This window comes from Salvia hispanica, chromosome 3, assembly GCF_023119035.1.
Source record: "Salvia hispanica cultivar TCC Black 2014 chromosome 3, UniMelb_Shisp_WGS_1.0, whole genome shotgun sequence".
In the NCBI taxonomy this organism is placed as follows: domain Eukaryota; kingdom Viridiplantae; phylum Streptophyta; class Magnoliopsida; order Lamiales; family Lamiaceae; genus Salvia; species Salvia hispanica.
In genome coordinates, this window is record NC_062967.1 from 35,769,035 (window position 1) to 35,785,229 (window position 16,195).

The 16,195-nt window shown below is 34.2% G+C and overlaps 1 protein-coding gene across 1 annotated transcript; it reads left to right on the plus strand.

Annotated features, from left to right (window-relative positions):
- The first annotated feature begins 10,994 nt into the window (after positions 1-10,994).
- On the plus strand, positions 10,995-12,622 carry LOC125212243 (transcription factor TCP14-like). The gene has a single exon (XM_048112351.1). The coding sequence runs from the start codon at positions 11,222-11,224 to the stop codon at positions 12,362-12,364; it is 1,143 nt and encodes a 380-aa protein (XP_047968308.1). The 5' UTR covers positions 10,995-11,221; the 3' UTR covers positions 12,365-12,622.
- Positions 12,623-16,195: the final 3,573 nt, after the last annotated feature.

Genomic DNA, 16,195 nt, shown 5'->3' on the forward strand with positions numbered 1-16,195 from the left:
ATTGGATCTTGTGATGTAACCGTTAGATTAATGCCACGTGTCATCTAATAATGTAGATTGTGTAGTCTAATAATGTAGCTCGGCTAATAATGTAACGCGCTTTAGTCTAATAATGTAGATTGTGTAGTCTAATAACCCAGTTAATAATGTAACGCTTTTAGTGTAATAATGTATCTCGGATATTATGATCACAACCATCCAATCTAAGGATTCAAGGGCTGAGATTTGCTTTGGTTTTTGATAGAATTTGCCTTATGGACCATAGTGCGCCCCTATATATATATATATAAAGGAAGGATAGTGATAAAATGCAAACTTATATATTGTACAAACTCAAAACTCCTCAACACAACTTTCAACACAGTTTCAATACAATATTAACACAATATAAAATTTTAAGATTTTAATGTCAACACAGTATCAACACAACATCAATCATTGACTATCGTTGAAATTCTGTTGACATTTTCCTATTGATGTTTTTTTGTGATCTGTTGACATTTTTCAGTGGTGCAGATCATAATTTTGAGTTTGTAGCATATTTAAAGTTTTCATTTGATCACATTCCTATAAAGGAAGGAATGATTTGTATTCTTTGTCGACGTATCACATTAAAATTAACCAGTTTTCATTTGTTGCTTAATCATTTTATACTACATTAAATATGTTGATTATATACATATTTTTGCACTATAATTTTAATATCCACATAAAATCTGTGTATCAAAAAGAAATAGTAGTCCAAATAAAGTGGGACGGAATAATCATTCATGAGCCTATCATGAATTTATTAAAAAGCACGTTTGAATTATTTACATAGTTGTGTCAATCAAATTGGCCGATTTTCGAGGCATGAAAAGAAAGTATGGCACGCTCTTTAATTTATCTACTAGTATATATGTTTACAGAGAAAATAGTTCAAATTAAGCATTCTAATAAAAAGGGAAATAACAATATACTACTATAATCAATAGTATATCTTTCATGTTATATGTATCATCGATTACTTTATTTGAGCACACTAATTTATCTTTCATGTCATACGTATCATGTTATATGTTACAATTGAAGAAAATGTGTTCAATCACATTTAATCCCTCGTTGCAAAAAGTGCATCGATCATCGTCTATCACAGTCACGCCTATTCTGAAGAACCATCTTTGGTATTGAGATGATCTTGGAATTAAAATTCTCCAAGCCATCCACTCAGAATTTGCAAGTGTTTAGTGAGTTAAGTACTGGTGAGACAAGTAGACAATCAAATGAAATAATCGTAATTTTTTTCCTAATATACATCCATACAAACTAAAATGAAAAATTGGGGCCTCACTCACTATTGAACCAAAACCAAAATCATTGGAGACAGAAATGAAAGTAAAATAAATGGGAGGTTGTGATGTTTAGGGATTGTGGTCTGAAAAGAAGCAGCAAAAGGAAACTGGTCCCAATTCACATGGCAACAGTCACCTTTGATTTCCCTCACTGCTTAGCAATCTTATGGTTACTTGATTAGACAAACAACTTATCATGTGTTATATGCTCTTGCAACATCATTTATGTATCTATATTATTTTGTCTCATTTTTACTTATTTCAACATTGCCAACTACTATTAGCATTTCAATTTCCAAAATTCCTTTCCATCAATTTCTTTTACATGTGGTGTTTGTGATATGCAAACAAGATATAAATAAAAACAAACGCTCTAATCAAAACTACTAGAGAAGAAAAGCAACGGACGAACATAAGATAACATAAGCAAAGGAGCGGTACACATCCCGATATTATCTGTCAACCTCATCCACATCAGAGACTAGCGGTCTCAGAGGAATTTCAAGTTAGAGAAGAAGAGTACTTGCGATCGATATTTGACTTATTTCTGGTATAAATAACTCACTTCTTGGTCTTCGACCCCCTCAGTCACTATGAACGCCTCCGATCAATGCAATGGGATGTGTCTATTTATCTATCTCTTGATTCGAAATGGGAGCAGGTTTGAAAAAGGATCTTAGAGTGTCTAGGGTTGGGCCAGGAGGGTCTCTTAACGCCTTCTTTTTTCTTGTTAGAAGAGAGATAGTTTAAAGGTAAATCGTAATCAATTTAATTTTGGTTAGTTCCAAGGGTTTAAAAATGGAATATTAAATCATAAAGTGATTAGTGAATGAAAACGAGGTCTCTCAAAGATAAAATTGGAAAATGAATGAACATGATATTTGTGATTTCATTCTCTTTTATATGAAAGTTTGCAAGTTATCATGAATTTTTCAGTTAAATACTAATGTATAGAATAAATTTTGTACACATGCATTGTTCAATAGAAAGACAAACTATAATTTTCCAAATCAAAATTAGAAAAATAGAGCTTACTCTTATTTATTTGCTTTTCTTGCTAACTAACTCATCTTACTGTTAGTACTCCCTCTGTCCCACAAAAGATATCACACTTGTGGGACGACACAAGATTTTAAGAGATTCTGTTTTGTGAGTTAAATGGAAAGAGAAAATATAATATTTATATTAATGTGAGAGAAGACTTTTTCCATAAATGGAAATGTGGCATTTTTAATGGGACAAAGTAAAAAGAAAAGTGAGACATCTTTTATGGAACGGAGGGAGTATTTCTCATTTATTTTCTTTTCTTGCTTTTTTTGTACACCTTTATACAATAATTATCTAGGTGAATCACTGTGAATGAAATTATGACGATTAGATATAACTCATTTGTCATACTTCCAAATAAAAAAATTATACCATAACTTATTTTTACAATTTTTTACGGAAATTATTATATAAAAAAATAACATAATGTTTAGATAGGTTAAAAATTCTGACGGAAGATATTTTTGCAAAAGACTACCATGTTAAAAAATAAATTATATAAGAATAAAAAATATAATATTTATAATGCCCTTTCTTTCACATGCCATATACTCCCTCAGTCCACAAAAAATAGATCATTTTTGCCATTTTTAGACGTCCACAAAAAATAGATCACTTTCTAAAAATGAAAAGTTTATCTCTCATACTTTACTCACTTTAAAAATACATGATTTTTAAAAAAATAAATGGGTTTCAACACACGACGAGCCGCCACTCTCTACTCCTCATCGGCGTCGCCCCGTCGTCCTCGTCGTCGCCGCCAGCATTGCCACGCCACACCGTGTGTTATCTGAGCCCACGTCGGGGCCCCCGGCCGTGACCTCGCGATCTCTATCCCCGGCACGCATGCTCTCGAGCATCTCGTAAAGAAACCTCTTCTTCTGATTCCAAGGGATGTTAAACCCCGGGCCCATCTGCCCCCATCCAGATCCCACGGGTACCGTGGGAGTCTGAGAGCCGCTCGTCGCCGGACTGGACTCGTTGTTGTGATCCATTACTCGATGATGCTCTTGAACAGAGAAGATAGAGAGAGAGAGAAAACTCGTTAAAACAAGTGGTGCAAATGAAAATGGAACGAAAATCGCGTTTATATATGATTTAAAAAAAAACGGAAAATCGGCGCTCGCCGGTCGGCTGCCCGATCGGGCCTCCACAATGGCGGCTAGCCGATCGGCCAGCGCTTCGGCCAGCGACGAGCGATCGGCCAGCCCACGCCGATCCGCTCGCAGATTTCGCGCTCGCCGATTGCAATGGTTCGGCTAGCCGATCGGCTAGCGCGACGAATCGGCTAGCCGGTCGCTAGCCGACCATTGGAGATGCTCTAAAGCCCGTGCCGAACAACAATAGATCTATTGTTTGTGGAGGAAGGGAGTATAATTTCATCCTTACATTTCAATCAGCTACTACTTATACCTACACTAATACATAGGTCGCTATCTATATATAGATGAAAATTACTAAATTCTGTTAAATTCTTCCAGCACCGTTAATTATTAGACCTGAATTATAGGTGTGTGTTTTAATATTATGAGTTGTCTTATTCGTATACGGTTGTGTAGTGTCAATGATATATTATATTTTATTCCATCGATTAGTTTTTTCTCGATTGGTAGCAATTAATACTGACATGGTTTTATGAAAATTAATATTCATAATTAATTTCTTTAAAATTTTCAAGCCTGAAATCTAGGTGTTACACTGTTGATTTGTACAACGATTTACAGACAGTTTCTGAAATACAGATAGAAAAAAAGAAGGTACTGTATTAAGTATATAGATATAGTACATTGTGATATAGGGATATATTAAGTTGACAATCACCATTTTAGGTTATTAGATCTGAAAATCGTGTATTTGTCATGCTGCCACGTGTAAAAATGCGGAGAAGTAAAATAGGAAATTTCTAATTTTACGTTACCAGATTGCAGTGTTATTCATTGAATATTGCAGTCTTACCACAACAGTATTGCAGTTTACCAAGACTGCAATATCTAATACAATAGACTACAACCCTTGTTCTGTTCACGAAATTTAATCTTAGGCGTCCATAAATGAGATCTAATGAACTATATTGGTGATATGGTGTTATCCAATCTATAGTAACACTATAGTGCTCCCCTTGTGATACATACCATAATATGGTAAGTAATTATATTTTTTCCTTACTTAGTACTAGTATTTAATATCCCAAGAAAAAATGAAATTAGCACACGTGTTTGACTTTTATAAATTGTAAAAGAAAAAAAATATACTTGTTGTTGGCACATAAAATAATGAAGTTAATATATTGTTGCTGACTCCTTATTTCTGTATATTTTTTTACTTTTTGTTAGTATTTTTTTTTTTTTTGAATTTCTCTTGCAATGCTAAGTTTGCCATTTTTTTAGCTTGAATGTTTTGAATAGGATAAAAAAATACTTTGAAAAAATAGCATACTTCTGGTTTCCATCACATATCATAATTGGGGAAGACATACACCAAATCGAAGTGAACACACCTAGATTATTGACCACGGATAATTCTCTCCGGTGAGAAAACTATTGTTTTTTCCAACTCCGGTTTCGCCTCTGTCAAATACTACACCAACCTTTAATCCACGAGCATAGTTGCCATATCAATATTTTTTCTCTCCAACTCTAAGTTTGCAACAAAATCATGAACAATCAAAACAAATGTTTCAAATAATTAAATCATGAAACGACATAAAACACGAAAATCCATAAATTCTTTATCATTTATATAAAGTTAATTATTGATATTGTTGCTTAGATATCTCATATCACCATCAAAGGTAAAAACAAGCCCACTAGAAGCCGGTGTTTGTTATGTGACACACCTTTTAATACAAACTTAGGTTGTAAAGTTTCAAATATCATGATAAAAGTAGAATCTTATTCATATATATTTCCACCTCAATATCAATTTATTTTGCATTTGTTTAGCTAATCAAATTGTAATTTTTACTCTTTCCCTAAAAAAGAAAATATATCTCAATTTTATTGATACATTAAGCAAATATACATCTCAATTTATTGATAGAAAATAAATATTGCGCCCACACTGAAAAAATTAATATTCAAATATCCAAATTCAAAGAGATAGAGAATGTGTACATGTTCGAATTAAATAAGACCTTCAAAAGGATCATATTATCATTACGAGCATTTATTTTATGATTTAAATGATTATAAAACATGCTATTAAATTATTATTAGTTGCAACTATCATATCAAAACCTACGTACCATTGTTTTTAATTCTCTACATCAATATCATCGAAAAAATATTTACAAGAAATTTAATGTTATTCTAGCTACCTATGTAGGTATAGAGAATTAGAATCGGTAAAATTAGGTCATATATATATGGTTTGGCCCGACACAATCTTAAATTGTTAAATTCAATCATATCGATATTTCTAAGTTGAGCTACACAAAGCACCTATAAGTAGTAGGCCACAAGCTAGGTAATTCTGGTAAAAAAAAATTAAATAAAAAAATTTGTGTAAGATTATATAATGGTTATATACTATTATAACCGAATTTTCCTAATAGAGTGAGTTTTTAGTCCAAATATAATTATCACAAATTAAGTTCGTTTGTAATTGTGTCAACTCTTCACTTAATAGCTAAAGTTAGAATATTTTTTTATAATAGTACGTTTTTTTAATCGAATGTAGACCAAATACCAAATAAGGACAAGACTTGTAACGACCCGCCATTCTAGGGTTCAATAATAATGGCCGCTATTTAGGAAGACTTAAATGCATCAAAGATCATAGGCTACGGTTCCATTTAAAAAGGGATTTAGCCAAAGCATTTAATAAACAATTAAATGGGATAAGAATAATGCCTTAGCCAAGAAATCCAACAAAAGGCTATCATAATAAATGCTTATCAAAGTTTCCAAAAATAATTCCAACTGTTCCATATCCAAAATATTTCCCGAAATAAAAGAGTTTATACCCAACCAAAAGATCACAAGTTTTCATAATATAGCGGAAGCGATCAAGAGAGAAGTTAAGCTATGTATGGAGACACAACGACACTTAAAGTTCCAACAGATCATATTATTATTTCCTACTCAACACCGCCGCCCGCTCGCCACCGCTCAACCTGCACATAGGGAAAACACATGCAGGGCTGAGTACTTATAATCATACTCAGTGGACTCATTGCCGAAAACAGTTTTATCACAAATATAGTTATTATCATGCCATTTTCAAGTGTCCATCGGGGTTTTAACTTTAGAAAGACCCGAGGCACCAAAATATATTCTTTATCAAATATCACGGTCGCGCAACCATTTTTCACATCGACTTTTACCATATCCTCATTCTACATGACAAGGAATGCGGCCGCAATCCAGGTCACTAGACCGGCCAACCCGTACGCTGACTCTCGGTCTAACATTGGTGTACACTAACCCAAGTAGAGTTTGCAGCTCTACAAGGATCCGAATTCGATTAAATCAATAGTGGCATAGCCACGAGGGATAGGCACGACAAAACAAATCAAGGCATGATAACACATATCTCATTCTCATCAATATCAGTTTAGGACAATGTCCTTATTTTAAAAGAAAGCCCACCTCGTCGGCTTAGCTCGAAAGTATTCTCTTCTCCTCGTTTATCACGCTGAGAGCGCGAAGTATCACCTTTAAATTAGGCGTATCACAAATCAGTTTCAATCAATGATCTCAAATCATGCATGTCTCCCATATTTCCCTTTTTCCCCTCGATTATTTTCACAATCATCAATCGAAATCAAAGTATGATTATCATATCGTTTTTATTCAAATAACAACTCCAGATTCACCATCAAATCGTGTCACGTATGAGTGCTCCACACACCCAACACACGCACACGAACACTCCACATGTGCACGCCTCCCGAGGCATGCACGCACACGCATACACGGCCACACACACACGGCCACACACACACACATCCATGCATCCCAAAATTCATCAATTTAGTTCCCCTCCACTCAATCTAAATGCATGTGGACTCAAGAACACCGATTAATCGGTAGAAGAAGAGGAGATCAAAATTAAAGTACCTTTACCAAAAGAACGAACGGTAGAAACAAGTTATAGCCTTGATTCTTCAATAAACTCTTGAATTTCAACTTGGATTCTTCTCAATTGATGAAGAAATCTTGAAGAAAAGTAGAAGAAATCTTGAAGAGAGTGGGGAGAGAGATTTTCAAAATTATGGGGGAGTGGGGCGCCGGTTTTGTGAATGCTAGGGTTTAGGATCTCTCATGTATTTATAGAGTGCCAAAATAATATCCAATAATTAAATAAATCAAGATTTGGAAGATTTGTTGGTTGGATGTTGGCGTGAAGTAGAGAGAAATAAGGGGGATTCGAAAATTATAGGCTATTTAATTAGCCTATAATTAAATTCAAATATTTCACGGAGTAGAATAATATATCACGGAGCAAAATAAATAATTAAATCCTCTTCAAATAATAGTAGTAGGCGATTTTTATGCCTATCTCACAAGGGATTTAATTTCAAAACCTAATTTAATTAGGATATGGCAATATCTTCTTAGATTTGGCAAGATATGCTAGGATATTCTAGCATATTTATATTTATTCATGGAATAGAATAAATAAGAGATCAAATAGTATAATAAATAATTTCTCCCTCCCTTCTAGATGAGATTTTCGAAAATCTCATGGATATCAAAGGTGGTGTTTTCAAAAATTCCATGATGGAATTAACGTATAATTGGACTTTGGATTTAATTTGGATAATCATCCCAAACAAATAATTAAATCCAAGAAAAAATAGGATTCCTTCTCCAATAATAATGATGGCCGAAAATTTCCACACATTTAAATAATGCTCCTATTTAATTCTCACTCATCCCTTAGGAAAATAATTCACCCACAATTATATTTCTCCGCATCAAATATTCACACCAAATCAATCATTTCTTCACTTTCACTTCATTTTCTCAACGCATTGACCTTTCAACGGCCACGTCATATTTTCCACATCTTTGACTATTCAATAGCCACGTCATAATTTCAACAAGTTGACTATTCAACTCAATCTCAATTCTCATACGCAATTAGGTCACAAAGACACCATGCAATTAATTACTCATCAAATAATTCACATATCATAGCATTTAAGGCATTTAATGCAAAAATTTCATAACCCAAAAATTAGGATTTGAAAAAGTGGGGCGTTACAAGACTAGAAGCCATCAATTACACGAATATAATCGGAAGTGTACTAACTACCAATGCGCATACAAACATGTACCTAAATACCTATGCTTATTCTTGATATATATTAATATTTGGAAAAAAAAAATGAAATGCTAGTAAAATAAACTTGAGGTCTGATGAAGCAAATAAACAAGTAATTGAAGGTGCATTATATAAGTTTGTGTTAAAATGACAACTCCTCTTAAAATGACAACATGACAATGCTTATACATCAATATTATAAACGCCACACAGCAATATTACAAACGCTATACAGTATAGATTGCTGTATAGTGGTCGGATATTGCTGTTCAAGAAAAATTGTTGTACAAAGACCAGCATATTGCTGCCCGTCTTTTTTCAAATTTTTTTTTTGCCACGTAGCAGCTTATTATTCGTCCATATGTACAAATTATTGGCTAGAAATGGTGGTATGGTGTTATTTTAAGAGGTGGTGGCACCCTAAAATACCCCGCATTATATATTTCTAAAATTGAAGAGGTGACAGTCTTGCAGCCATACCATTTCTTATCCCAAGTCACCCAAAAAGGTGTGTACAAATAAAATATGTGGCATGATCCAACCTATTTAAGATTTCCCCACACACTGTAATTATGATGTTAAATTTCATCAATTTTTATATATTATTATATACATCGACAGATTTAGGAATATTGCTATTCTAGAATATATGCACACTAATTGTTTTCTCTAAATATAGTTTTAAACGCCAAGTTTGTAGTATCATAGTTTTATTGTGTAAAGTAAATATTTTATTTTGTCAATTAACTAAGGGTGCAAGATATTTATATGTAAATTGAGTAAAATATAAGATTAAAAAATAAATGTATAAATAACTTATTTTAATGAGCTATATGAAGTCCGAAACCTAATTAAGTAATTAATTAGGTCTACTTTCTATCTTAAAAAAATCGGTTTAGTCTTAACTCAGCTTTGTATAAACTAATTATACTTTTTCTTTCCAATTCATGTCAGACATCTTTTATTACTACTAAATCAAAGTCATGACCTAAACTAGACCAATTACCTTAAATAAGAATGTAATTAAGTATTTATCCATTTTTCTCAAAAAACAATTCTTTTATTTCCTTTTAAAATTACAATTATATCAAGGGGTACTATACAAATCATTAACTATTTTAGAAAGAACATGCAAGGACATCAATTTTCTCATGAAATTTTCAGCATTTAACAAAATTAACCTTTTTTCCCCGAAACATGTAATTTGCAACACTATTTAATTTGTTTCCACAATAAAGAACCAAAGCTGTTTTGAATAATATTTAAAGATGCCACCAAAAAAACAAAACATCAAAATAAAACATGAGCAAATTACTATTTATATCGGTATATAATAATCATTCAGTTATCTTCTGCACACCTGCATTGAATTCATACTCCAGTCCCAGAAATAAATAATTTCTCAACTTCTCCATAATGTTTCATAAAAATCAATCTTTCTTTAATACACAGTCACAAATATTCAACAATATCTGATAATTTAAAACTGAACTACATCATTTTGCTTCCCCAAAAGATTGGTGTGACAGCATCACAATAAAATTTAAAATATCTTAGGCTTGATGTGGCAAGCAAAACATTGGTTAAGGCTACTTAATTAACAAGTGCCCAAAAAGCAAAATTCCAGCAGAAAAAAAAGGCAAAGAACCAAAGGCAAAATGAAATGATTACATGAATTAGAGGGTCACACATACCCCCCCGCACACAACCCCAATTTTTCATTAAATCAATATTTTTCCCCTAAGTCTCTCTCAATTTTTTTGACTTGAGATTGGGTCCCATTTTGGACACCATTGTCTTTATGGATTGAATGATAAAAAGAGCACCTCACGTGGACTCTGAACCAAAGCTACTGTCCAACCACAATAATATAAAAAAATAAAAAATAAAATAATTGAAAATAACTAATTTATATAACTCAAGAAAACTATTTTATCCTATATATAATTATGGAGAAAAATTGTTGATTAAAGGTGTAAGATCATTATTGATTATTCGTTAATTAAATAGAAGAAGTTTTGGGATTTGAGTTGGCAAGAAAGAAAAAGATAAAAAGAGAAAAGGGTATATATTATATTATAATCACTTTAAATACCATAATTATCACCAAAACGAAAAAGAGGAGAATGAATAAATGGATTGAAAAAAAATTAAGAATGATCACAAAATCTCGTTATTCTTCTTTCTGGTGCATTTCAATAAAGGGTTTTTTGTCAAAAAGACAATAAAAAAAGAGCCCCAACAAAAGCGTGTATTTTCTTTTTCCCCTTTGCAATTTATTTTTCTTTTTTATTTTGCTTTTTAAAGCTCACACCCCATATAATTCCCACTCATTATCTTTGTTGCTTAAAGCTTGTCCTCATCTCTTCTCCCTCTCTCTCTCCCTCCATTGTTGAAGAGGAATTGCTTCACAATATAGAATCAAGCATTTTCATTCTAATTTCTTCTTATGTCACACACACTCATTAAATTCAATTAAGCTCTACTTGTATTCATTTTTCAAGAAGGTTTTTCAAGAAGTGGGATTATAGTTAAAAAAAATTCATGTTTTGTTACTATACCTAAATGTGATCATGGAAGGAGGTGATGACCATTTCCACCTCCACCACGACCACGACCACCACCACGGCCGCCTCAATTTCCCGTTCCAATTACTCGAAAAGAAAGAAGACGAATCGACTAGCTCCCCCTACCCCTCCCTCGCCATCTCGGCCTCGGCCCCCTCAAACCCTAATTACAACTACTCGGCATCCGCCTCCGCCTCTGCCTCTTCGCTCCAAATCATCACGACCCCCGAGGCGTCCAAGAAGCCTCCACCTAAGCGGACGTCCACGAAGGACCGGCACACGAAGGTGGACGGCCGCGGCCGTCGCATCCGGATGCCGGCCCTCTGCGCAGCTAGGGTTTTCCAGCTGACGCGGGAGCTCGGCCACAAATCGGACGGAGAGACCATCGAGTGGCTCCTACAGCAGGCCGAGCCGTCCGTGATCGCGGCCACAGGGACCGGCACCATCCCGGCCAACTTCACCTCGCTAAACATCTCCCTCCGCAGCTCCGGCTCCAGCATGTCGGTGCCGTCCCAGCTCCGGTCCACCTACTTCAACCCTAGCTACGCCATGCCGGCGTCGTCGCCGCTCCACCACCACCGCCGCGGAAGCTACTTCCCCGGCGATCCCTCCCCCTCCGCCGCGATTCTCAATTTTCCGGCGGCCGGCGGCGGCCTGAACCCTAGCTTTTTTCCGCCGGCGAAGCAGGAAGCGCGGGAAAATTCGATCGATTTGGGGGAAATGGAAGACGGCGGCGGAATTGGGCGGAAGCGGCGGGCGGAGCAGGAGCAGGAGCTGGGGAATTACCTGCTGCAGTCGAGCAACGCCTCCGCCATGGCGGCGGCGGCGGCGAGCCACGCCGCCGTGCCGGCGAATTTCTGGATGGTGGCGAATTCGAGCAACGTGGCCGGAGTGGATCCGATTTGGACGTTTCCGAGCGTCAACAGCAGCAGCGCCGCCGCCTTGTATCGAGGCGGCGCTTCGAGCGGCTTGCATTTCATGAACTTTCCGGGGCCAATCGCGCTGCTACCGAGCCAGCAATTGGGCGGAGGAGAGGCGCAATTGGGTACGCTGGGCGGATTGAGTCATTATCGGGGCGGAGGGATGTCGGATTCTCAGGCGAGTGGGTCCCACGGCGGCGGCGGAGACGAAAACAGCCACCAATCGTGAGGTGGAGATATGTAAAACACATACACGTGAGGTTTGAGTAATTTATTTTGTCTTTCAAAATTATTCATGAGTTTGTTTTTTTTTTTCAATTTAATTTTTTGCTTTTTGAAGTGGTGTGAGTGATGATGAAAATAGAGGAATTCTAGGGTTTTGGGAAGGCCATGTTTTTAACAATTGGGATTATTGAGCTGATTTTTTTTTTGTGAAGTAGTAATGATCACAATTCGATTTTAATCACTATATATAAGGTTAATTTGATGATGGAGTATTTAATTGCACTAGCTAGAGATGTACATAATTGTATGGTTTGATTATTTCATGTTACGCTTACATAGAAACAAATAATATTTCTAATTTATTAGTCTCCCACATTTCACTTGATCGATTGTGGGAAGTGGAAAATTGAGTTCTTGAATAAATAAACTTCTAAGTGACCACCTATAAGTGGTGAAGAATTTGAGCTCACTAGTGATCCCCAAATATACCTAGGCCAAATGGGAAAAAAAGCATTCTTCTTTAATAATACTACTAGCTAGATACATGGAATTACTTTTAGTTTCTTGTATCAATTGAAGTAGTCTTGCATCACCACAATAACTGGCCAAATGCATATTCAATCCGTAATTTTGAATTGGGCGGGATGCATGTAAGATTTGACGGTGTGTCACGTTTGTCAAATTTCACTAGATAATTATTTATAAGGTCGGGTTAAAAATTGGTAAAACCCGTTCATGTTTACGAATTTAGCAGCAAATATTGAAGTTTATAGGAGAAACCGGAAAAATGTCATAAGCTCGTGATATTAATGGCTATATATTTGTCATATTTTATATACTAGGCAAATATAACGATCAATACTAGGGGAAATGAAAGTTTCCCATATAATTAGTAAATATAGTAAATTTTCTAATATTTCCCACATTGCATAGTCTTGAGTTTATTTTTAGTAGTACACTTTAATTGCTAATAGTGTGCTAGGGGAAATGAAAGTTTGACATTACAACACATATTGCATAGCATGGGAAACCAATCTCTATGTGATGAAATCTTAGTGTCCTTATATATTTTACAAAACAATTTTTACTGAAGTGTATGATTAAATGAAATTTCCTTTTTTCATTTCAAATTGTTGGAGAAGGATGGGCCATAGTAATTAGGCTTCGTGGGACCCCATACCTTATCTTCTGCTTCCAGGTGTTGGCTCAGGTAGCGGGCCCACAGGCTGGATATTTTGCCATAGTAAAATAGAGTATCTTCTTTTATAGTAAAATATTAGTATTATAAATATTATTTGAGTAAATTGTCATACGAATAGTGAAATTTAATAAATTTTTGGTCCGTTCCCAACCTACAAAAATTAGTTGGAAAAAGTTATGAAGTTTGAATTTGTTCATAAAAAAAAAATCTGATTGTATTAGTACAATATTATTGATATATTTTAATTAACTGATGTTGTTTTCTTTGTTAAAATTTGTTTTTGTTTGACTTACTGACGTCCATATATAATTTCACAACTTTATATATGATATAATGTCACCACTTTTTTGCTGATGGATAATTGAGAACTTCAAACTTCATACTAATTTTTTTGATTGATTACTAAAATTGCGAGTAATTGACCAAACTCCATAGTTTTTCTAACAATTCTTTCTTAATAATAATAGTAATACTAATAATAATAATTAATAAAATAATAATAGAAGAAGAAGAAGAAGGAGGAAAGAAAGAAAGAAAGTGTAGGTTTTAGATATGTCTACTGGGCATGCATGTTTGAATAATAAAATAAACTTGATTTTGTAGTGAGAGTTTGTCGAAGAATTTCTTTAATTATATAGTAGTAGAATGACTAGATAACTTATAGGAGTAGTTTGTAGTAGAATATTGTACAATTACATAGTAGTAGTAGTAGTAGTAGAATTCTCTCTAGGTCATTGGGCTTGCATATGGATTCACTACTACTTAACCTCAGGTTTGGATTTGACGAGGTTAGAACAAACTTGTCACACCATTATAAGGTTTGACAACTTTAATGACAGAAGATAATGGAGTTTTTTTATCCTAACAAACTGTCAATGGAATCGCCGATCTCGACCCCAAAGCCGCCATATGCATTGTATAATGACAATATAATTACATATTTTCTTCGGTTTGCAAGATTGTATTTGGAATTAAATTTGTAGTGTGTTTGGTTAATGAGATTCAACCCCACAGTTCAATCCTAGATAAATAATCATGAGATAATTAGTCATAGCTAATCTCCTATGACTAAAATAATCTCACAACTCAATCCTAGATTATATGTTGGTATTATTTAATCTTGGAAACCGAACACTAGTAATTACTTTGTTTGTACAAAGTAATAACCGTCCATTTCAAGAGTGGGGCATGCACTAGAATGAGATAAGACTCAAACATGCAAAAGAAAAGTCATATATGGACCACCATATATAGTTACTCAAACTAGCTTCACGTACGTTTTCATTGAAACATGTCACACCCTTCGACCTATCTATTTCTACTTGTCCTAAAACTAACTATATTCCAAGACTAAAGTGCTTACATTTGCTGGCATCTCCAAACCTCTCTGTTTGGGAAATAAATATGGTCGGCTTTGAAATATTCATGACTCGTGTACTTTCATCAGAGTAATTGAAATTAACCATAGCGTTTTTTTTAGTTACAAAACCCGAATTGTATTTAAATAATATGTTTTATTCCAATTGGATGTTTTTTTGATCGGTTTAAAAATCTGATCTCAAATATGAATGTTCATCCCTGCAAACAAGACTAGAAAGACTTACATAGTGAATACATGGCAGTATGTGATGTGTCTAGAGTATTTATGCAGATTATAACAATAACATAGGAGTTATGTATACTTATTTTATAAGGACTATTTTCTTCTCTTTTCAATAGCCATCTTCAACATATTTATTCTTTTTTTAGCATAATTCCATAAAGTATGAACCTAATATATTGACATAAAAAGAAGTCCTCCCCTATTTTGTTTTTTTCCAAATAGGAAATGAAAATAAATCCATTACCAAGTGGTGCAACATCCAAGAAAAGAAGTTGGTTATTTTCATGCAAGTTGGCTTTGGGATCCATTAAACACCATCTATTTCAACAGCCTTTTCATTGTTCAATGTTTAATTGGGATTGATGTTTGATGTCACAACATCATAATACTTTGGCATACAATTTGTCATATGATCGTACCAAAATGTCACATGGGGTTGGGACCAATTTTTGTACAACCAATTTTGGTCCCATTTCTAGAGATCTTGTAACCTCAAAATTAGTATTTTATCTGTTTTTTTGTCTTCTTTTAGGAAACTAAACCCTAATTAACTAGTCCACGTCGAAGATTTTTGGGGCCAAATTGTTGTGTCTTAAGTTGCTAACACGTACAATTTTTTTGTTGCTAAATTTGGCTTCTTAAATTTAAGCCCACTAATCATACTTCTTCATCTTAATGATTATTTAGTAGTTGGAGTTTATTGATTGTCTTCTATGTTTGGTCCACATATGATTGCTTTGTGGCTCGATCTTGATTATTCATTTAATGGTTTTGTTTAGTTTATAAATTGTGTAACTAATAATGTTACATATATATGCATACATATAACATGTCGAATTATGAACTTAATACATTTGTATAAGAGTATTTGTTTTTAAGAAGAAATTGTTTGAATATTTGTATATTTATGGTTTAAGAATAATAAAGGGTACCAATGTTGTTTTAATTATTTGGCATGAACTATGCTTTGTCATGTCTACATTAATTGATTGTTAATTATTGAATACACCATTCAATATATACTCCGTATG

Bases quoted from the DNA above. Each gene is read 5' to 3' on its own strand.
- LOC125212243 (XM_048112351.1), top strand. From the start codon at position 11,222: ATGGAAGGAGGTGATGACCATTTCCACCTCCACCACGACCACGACCAC.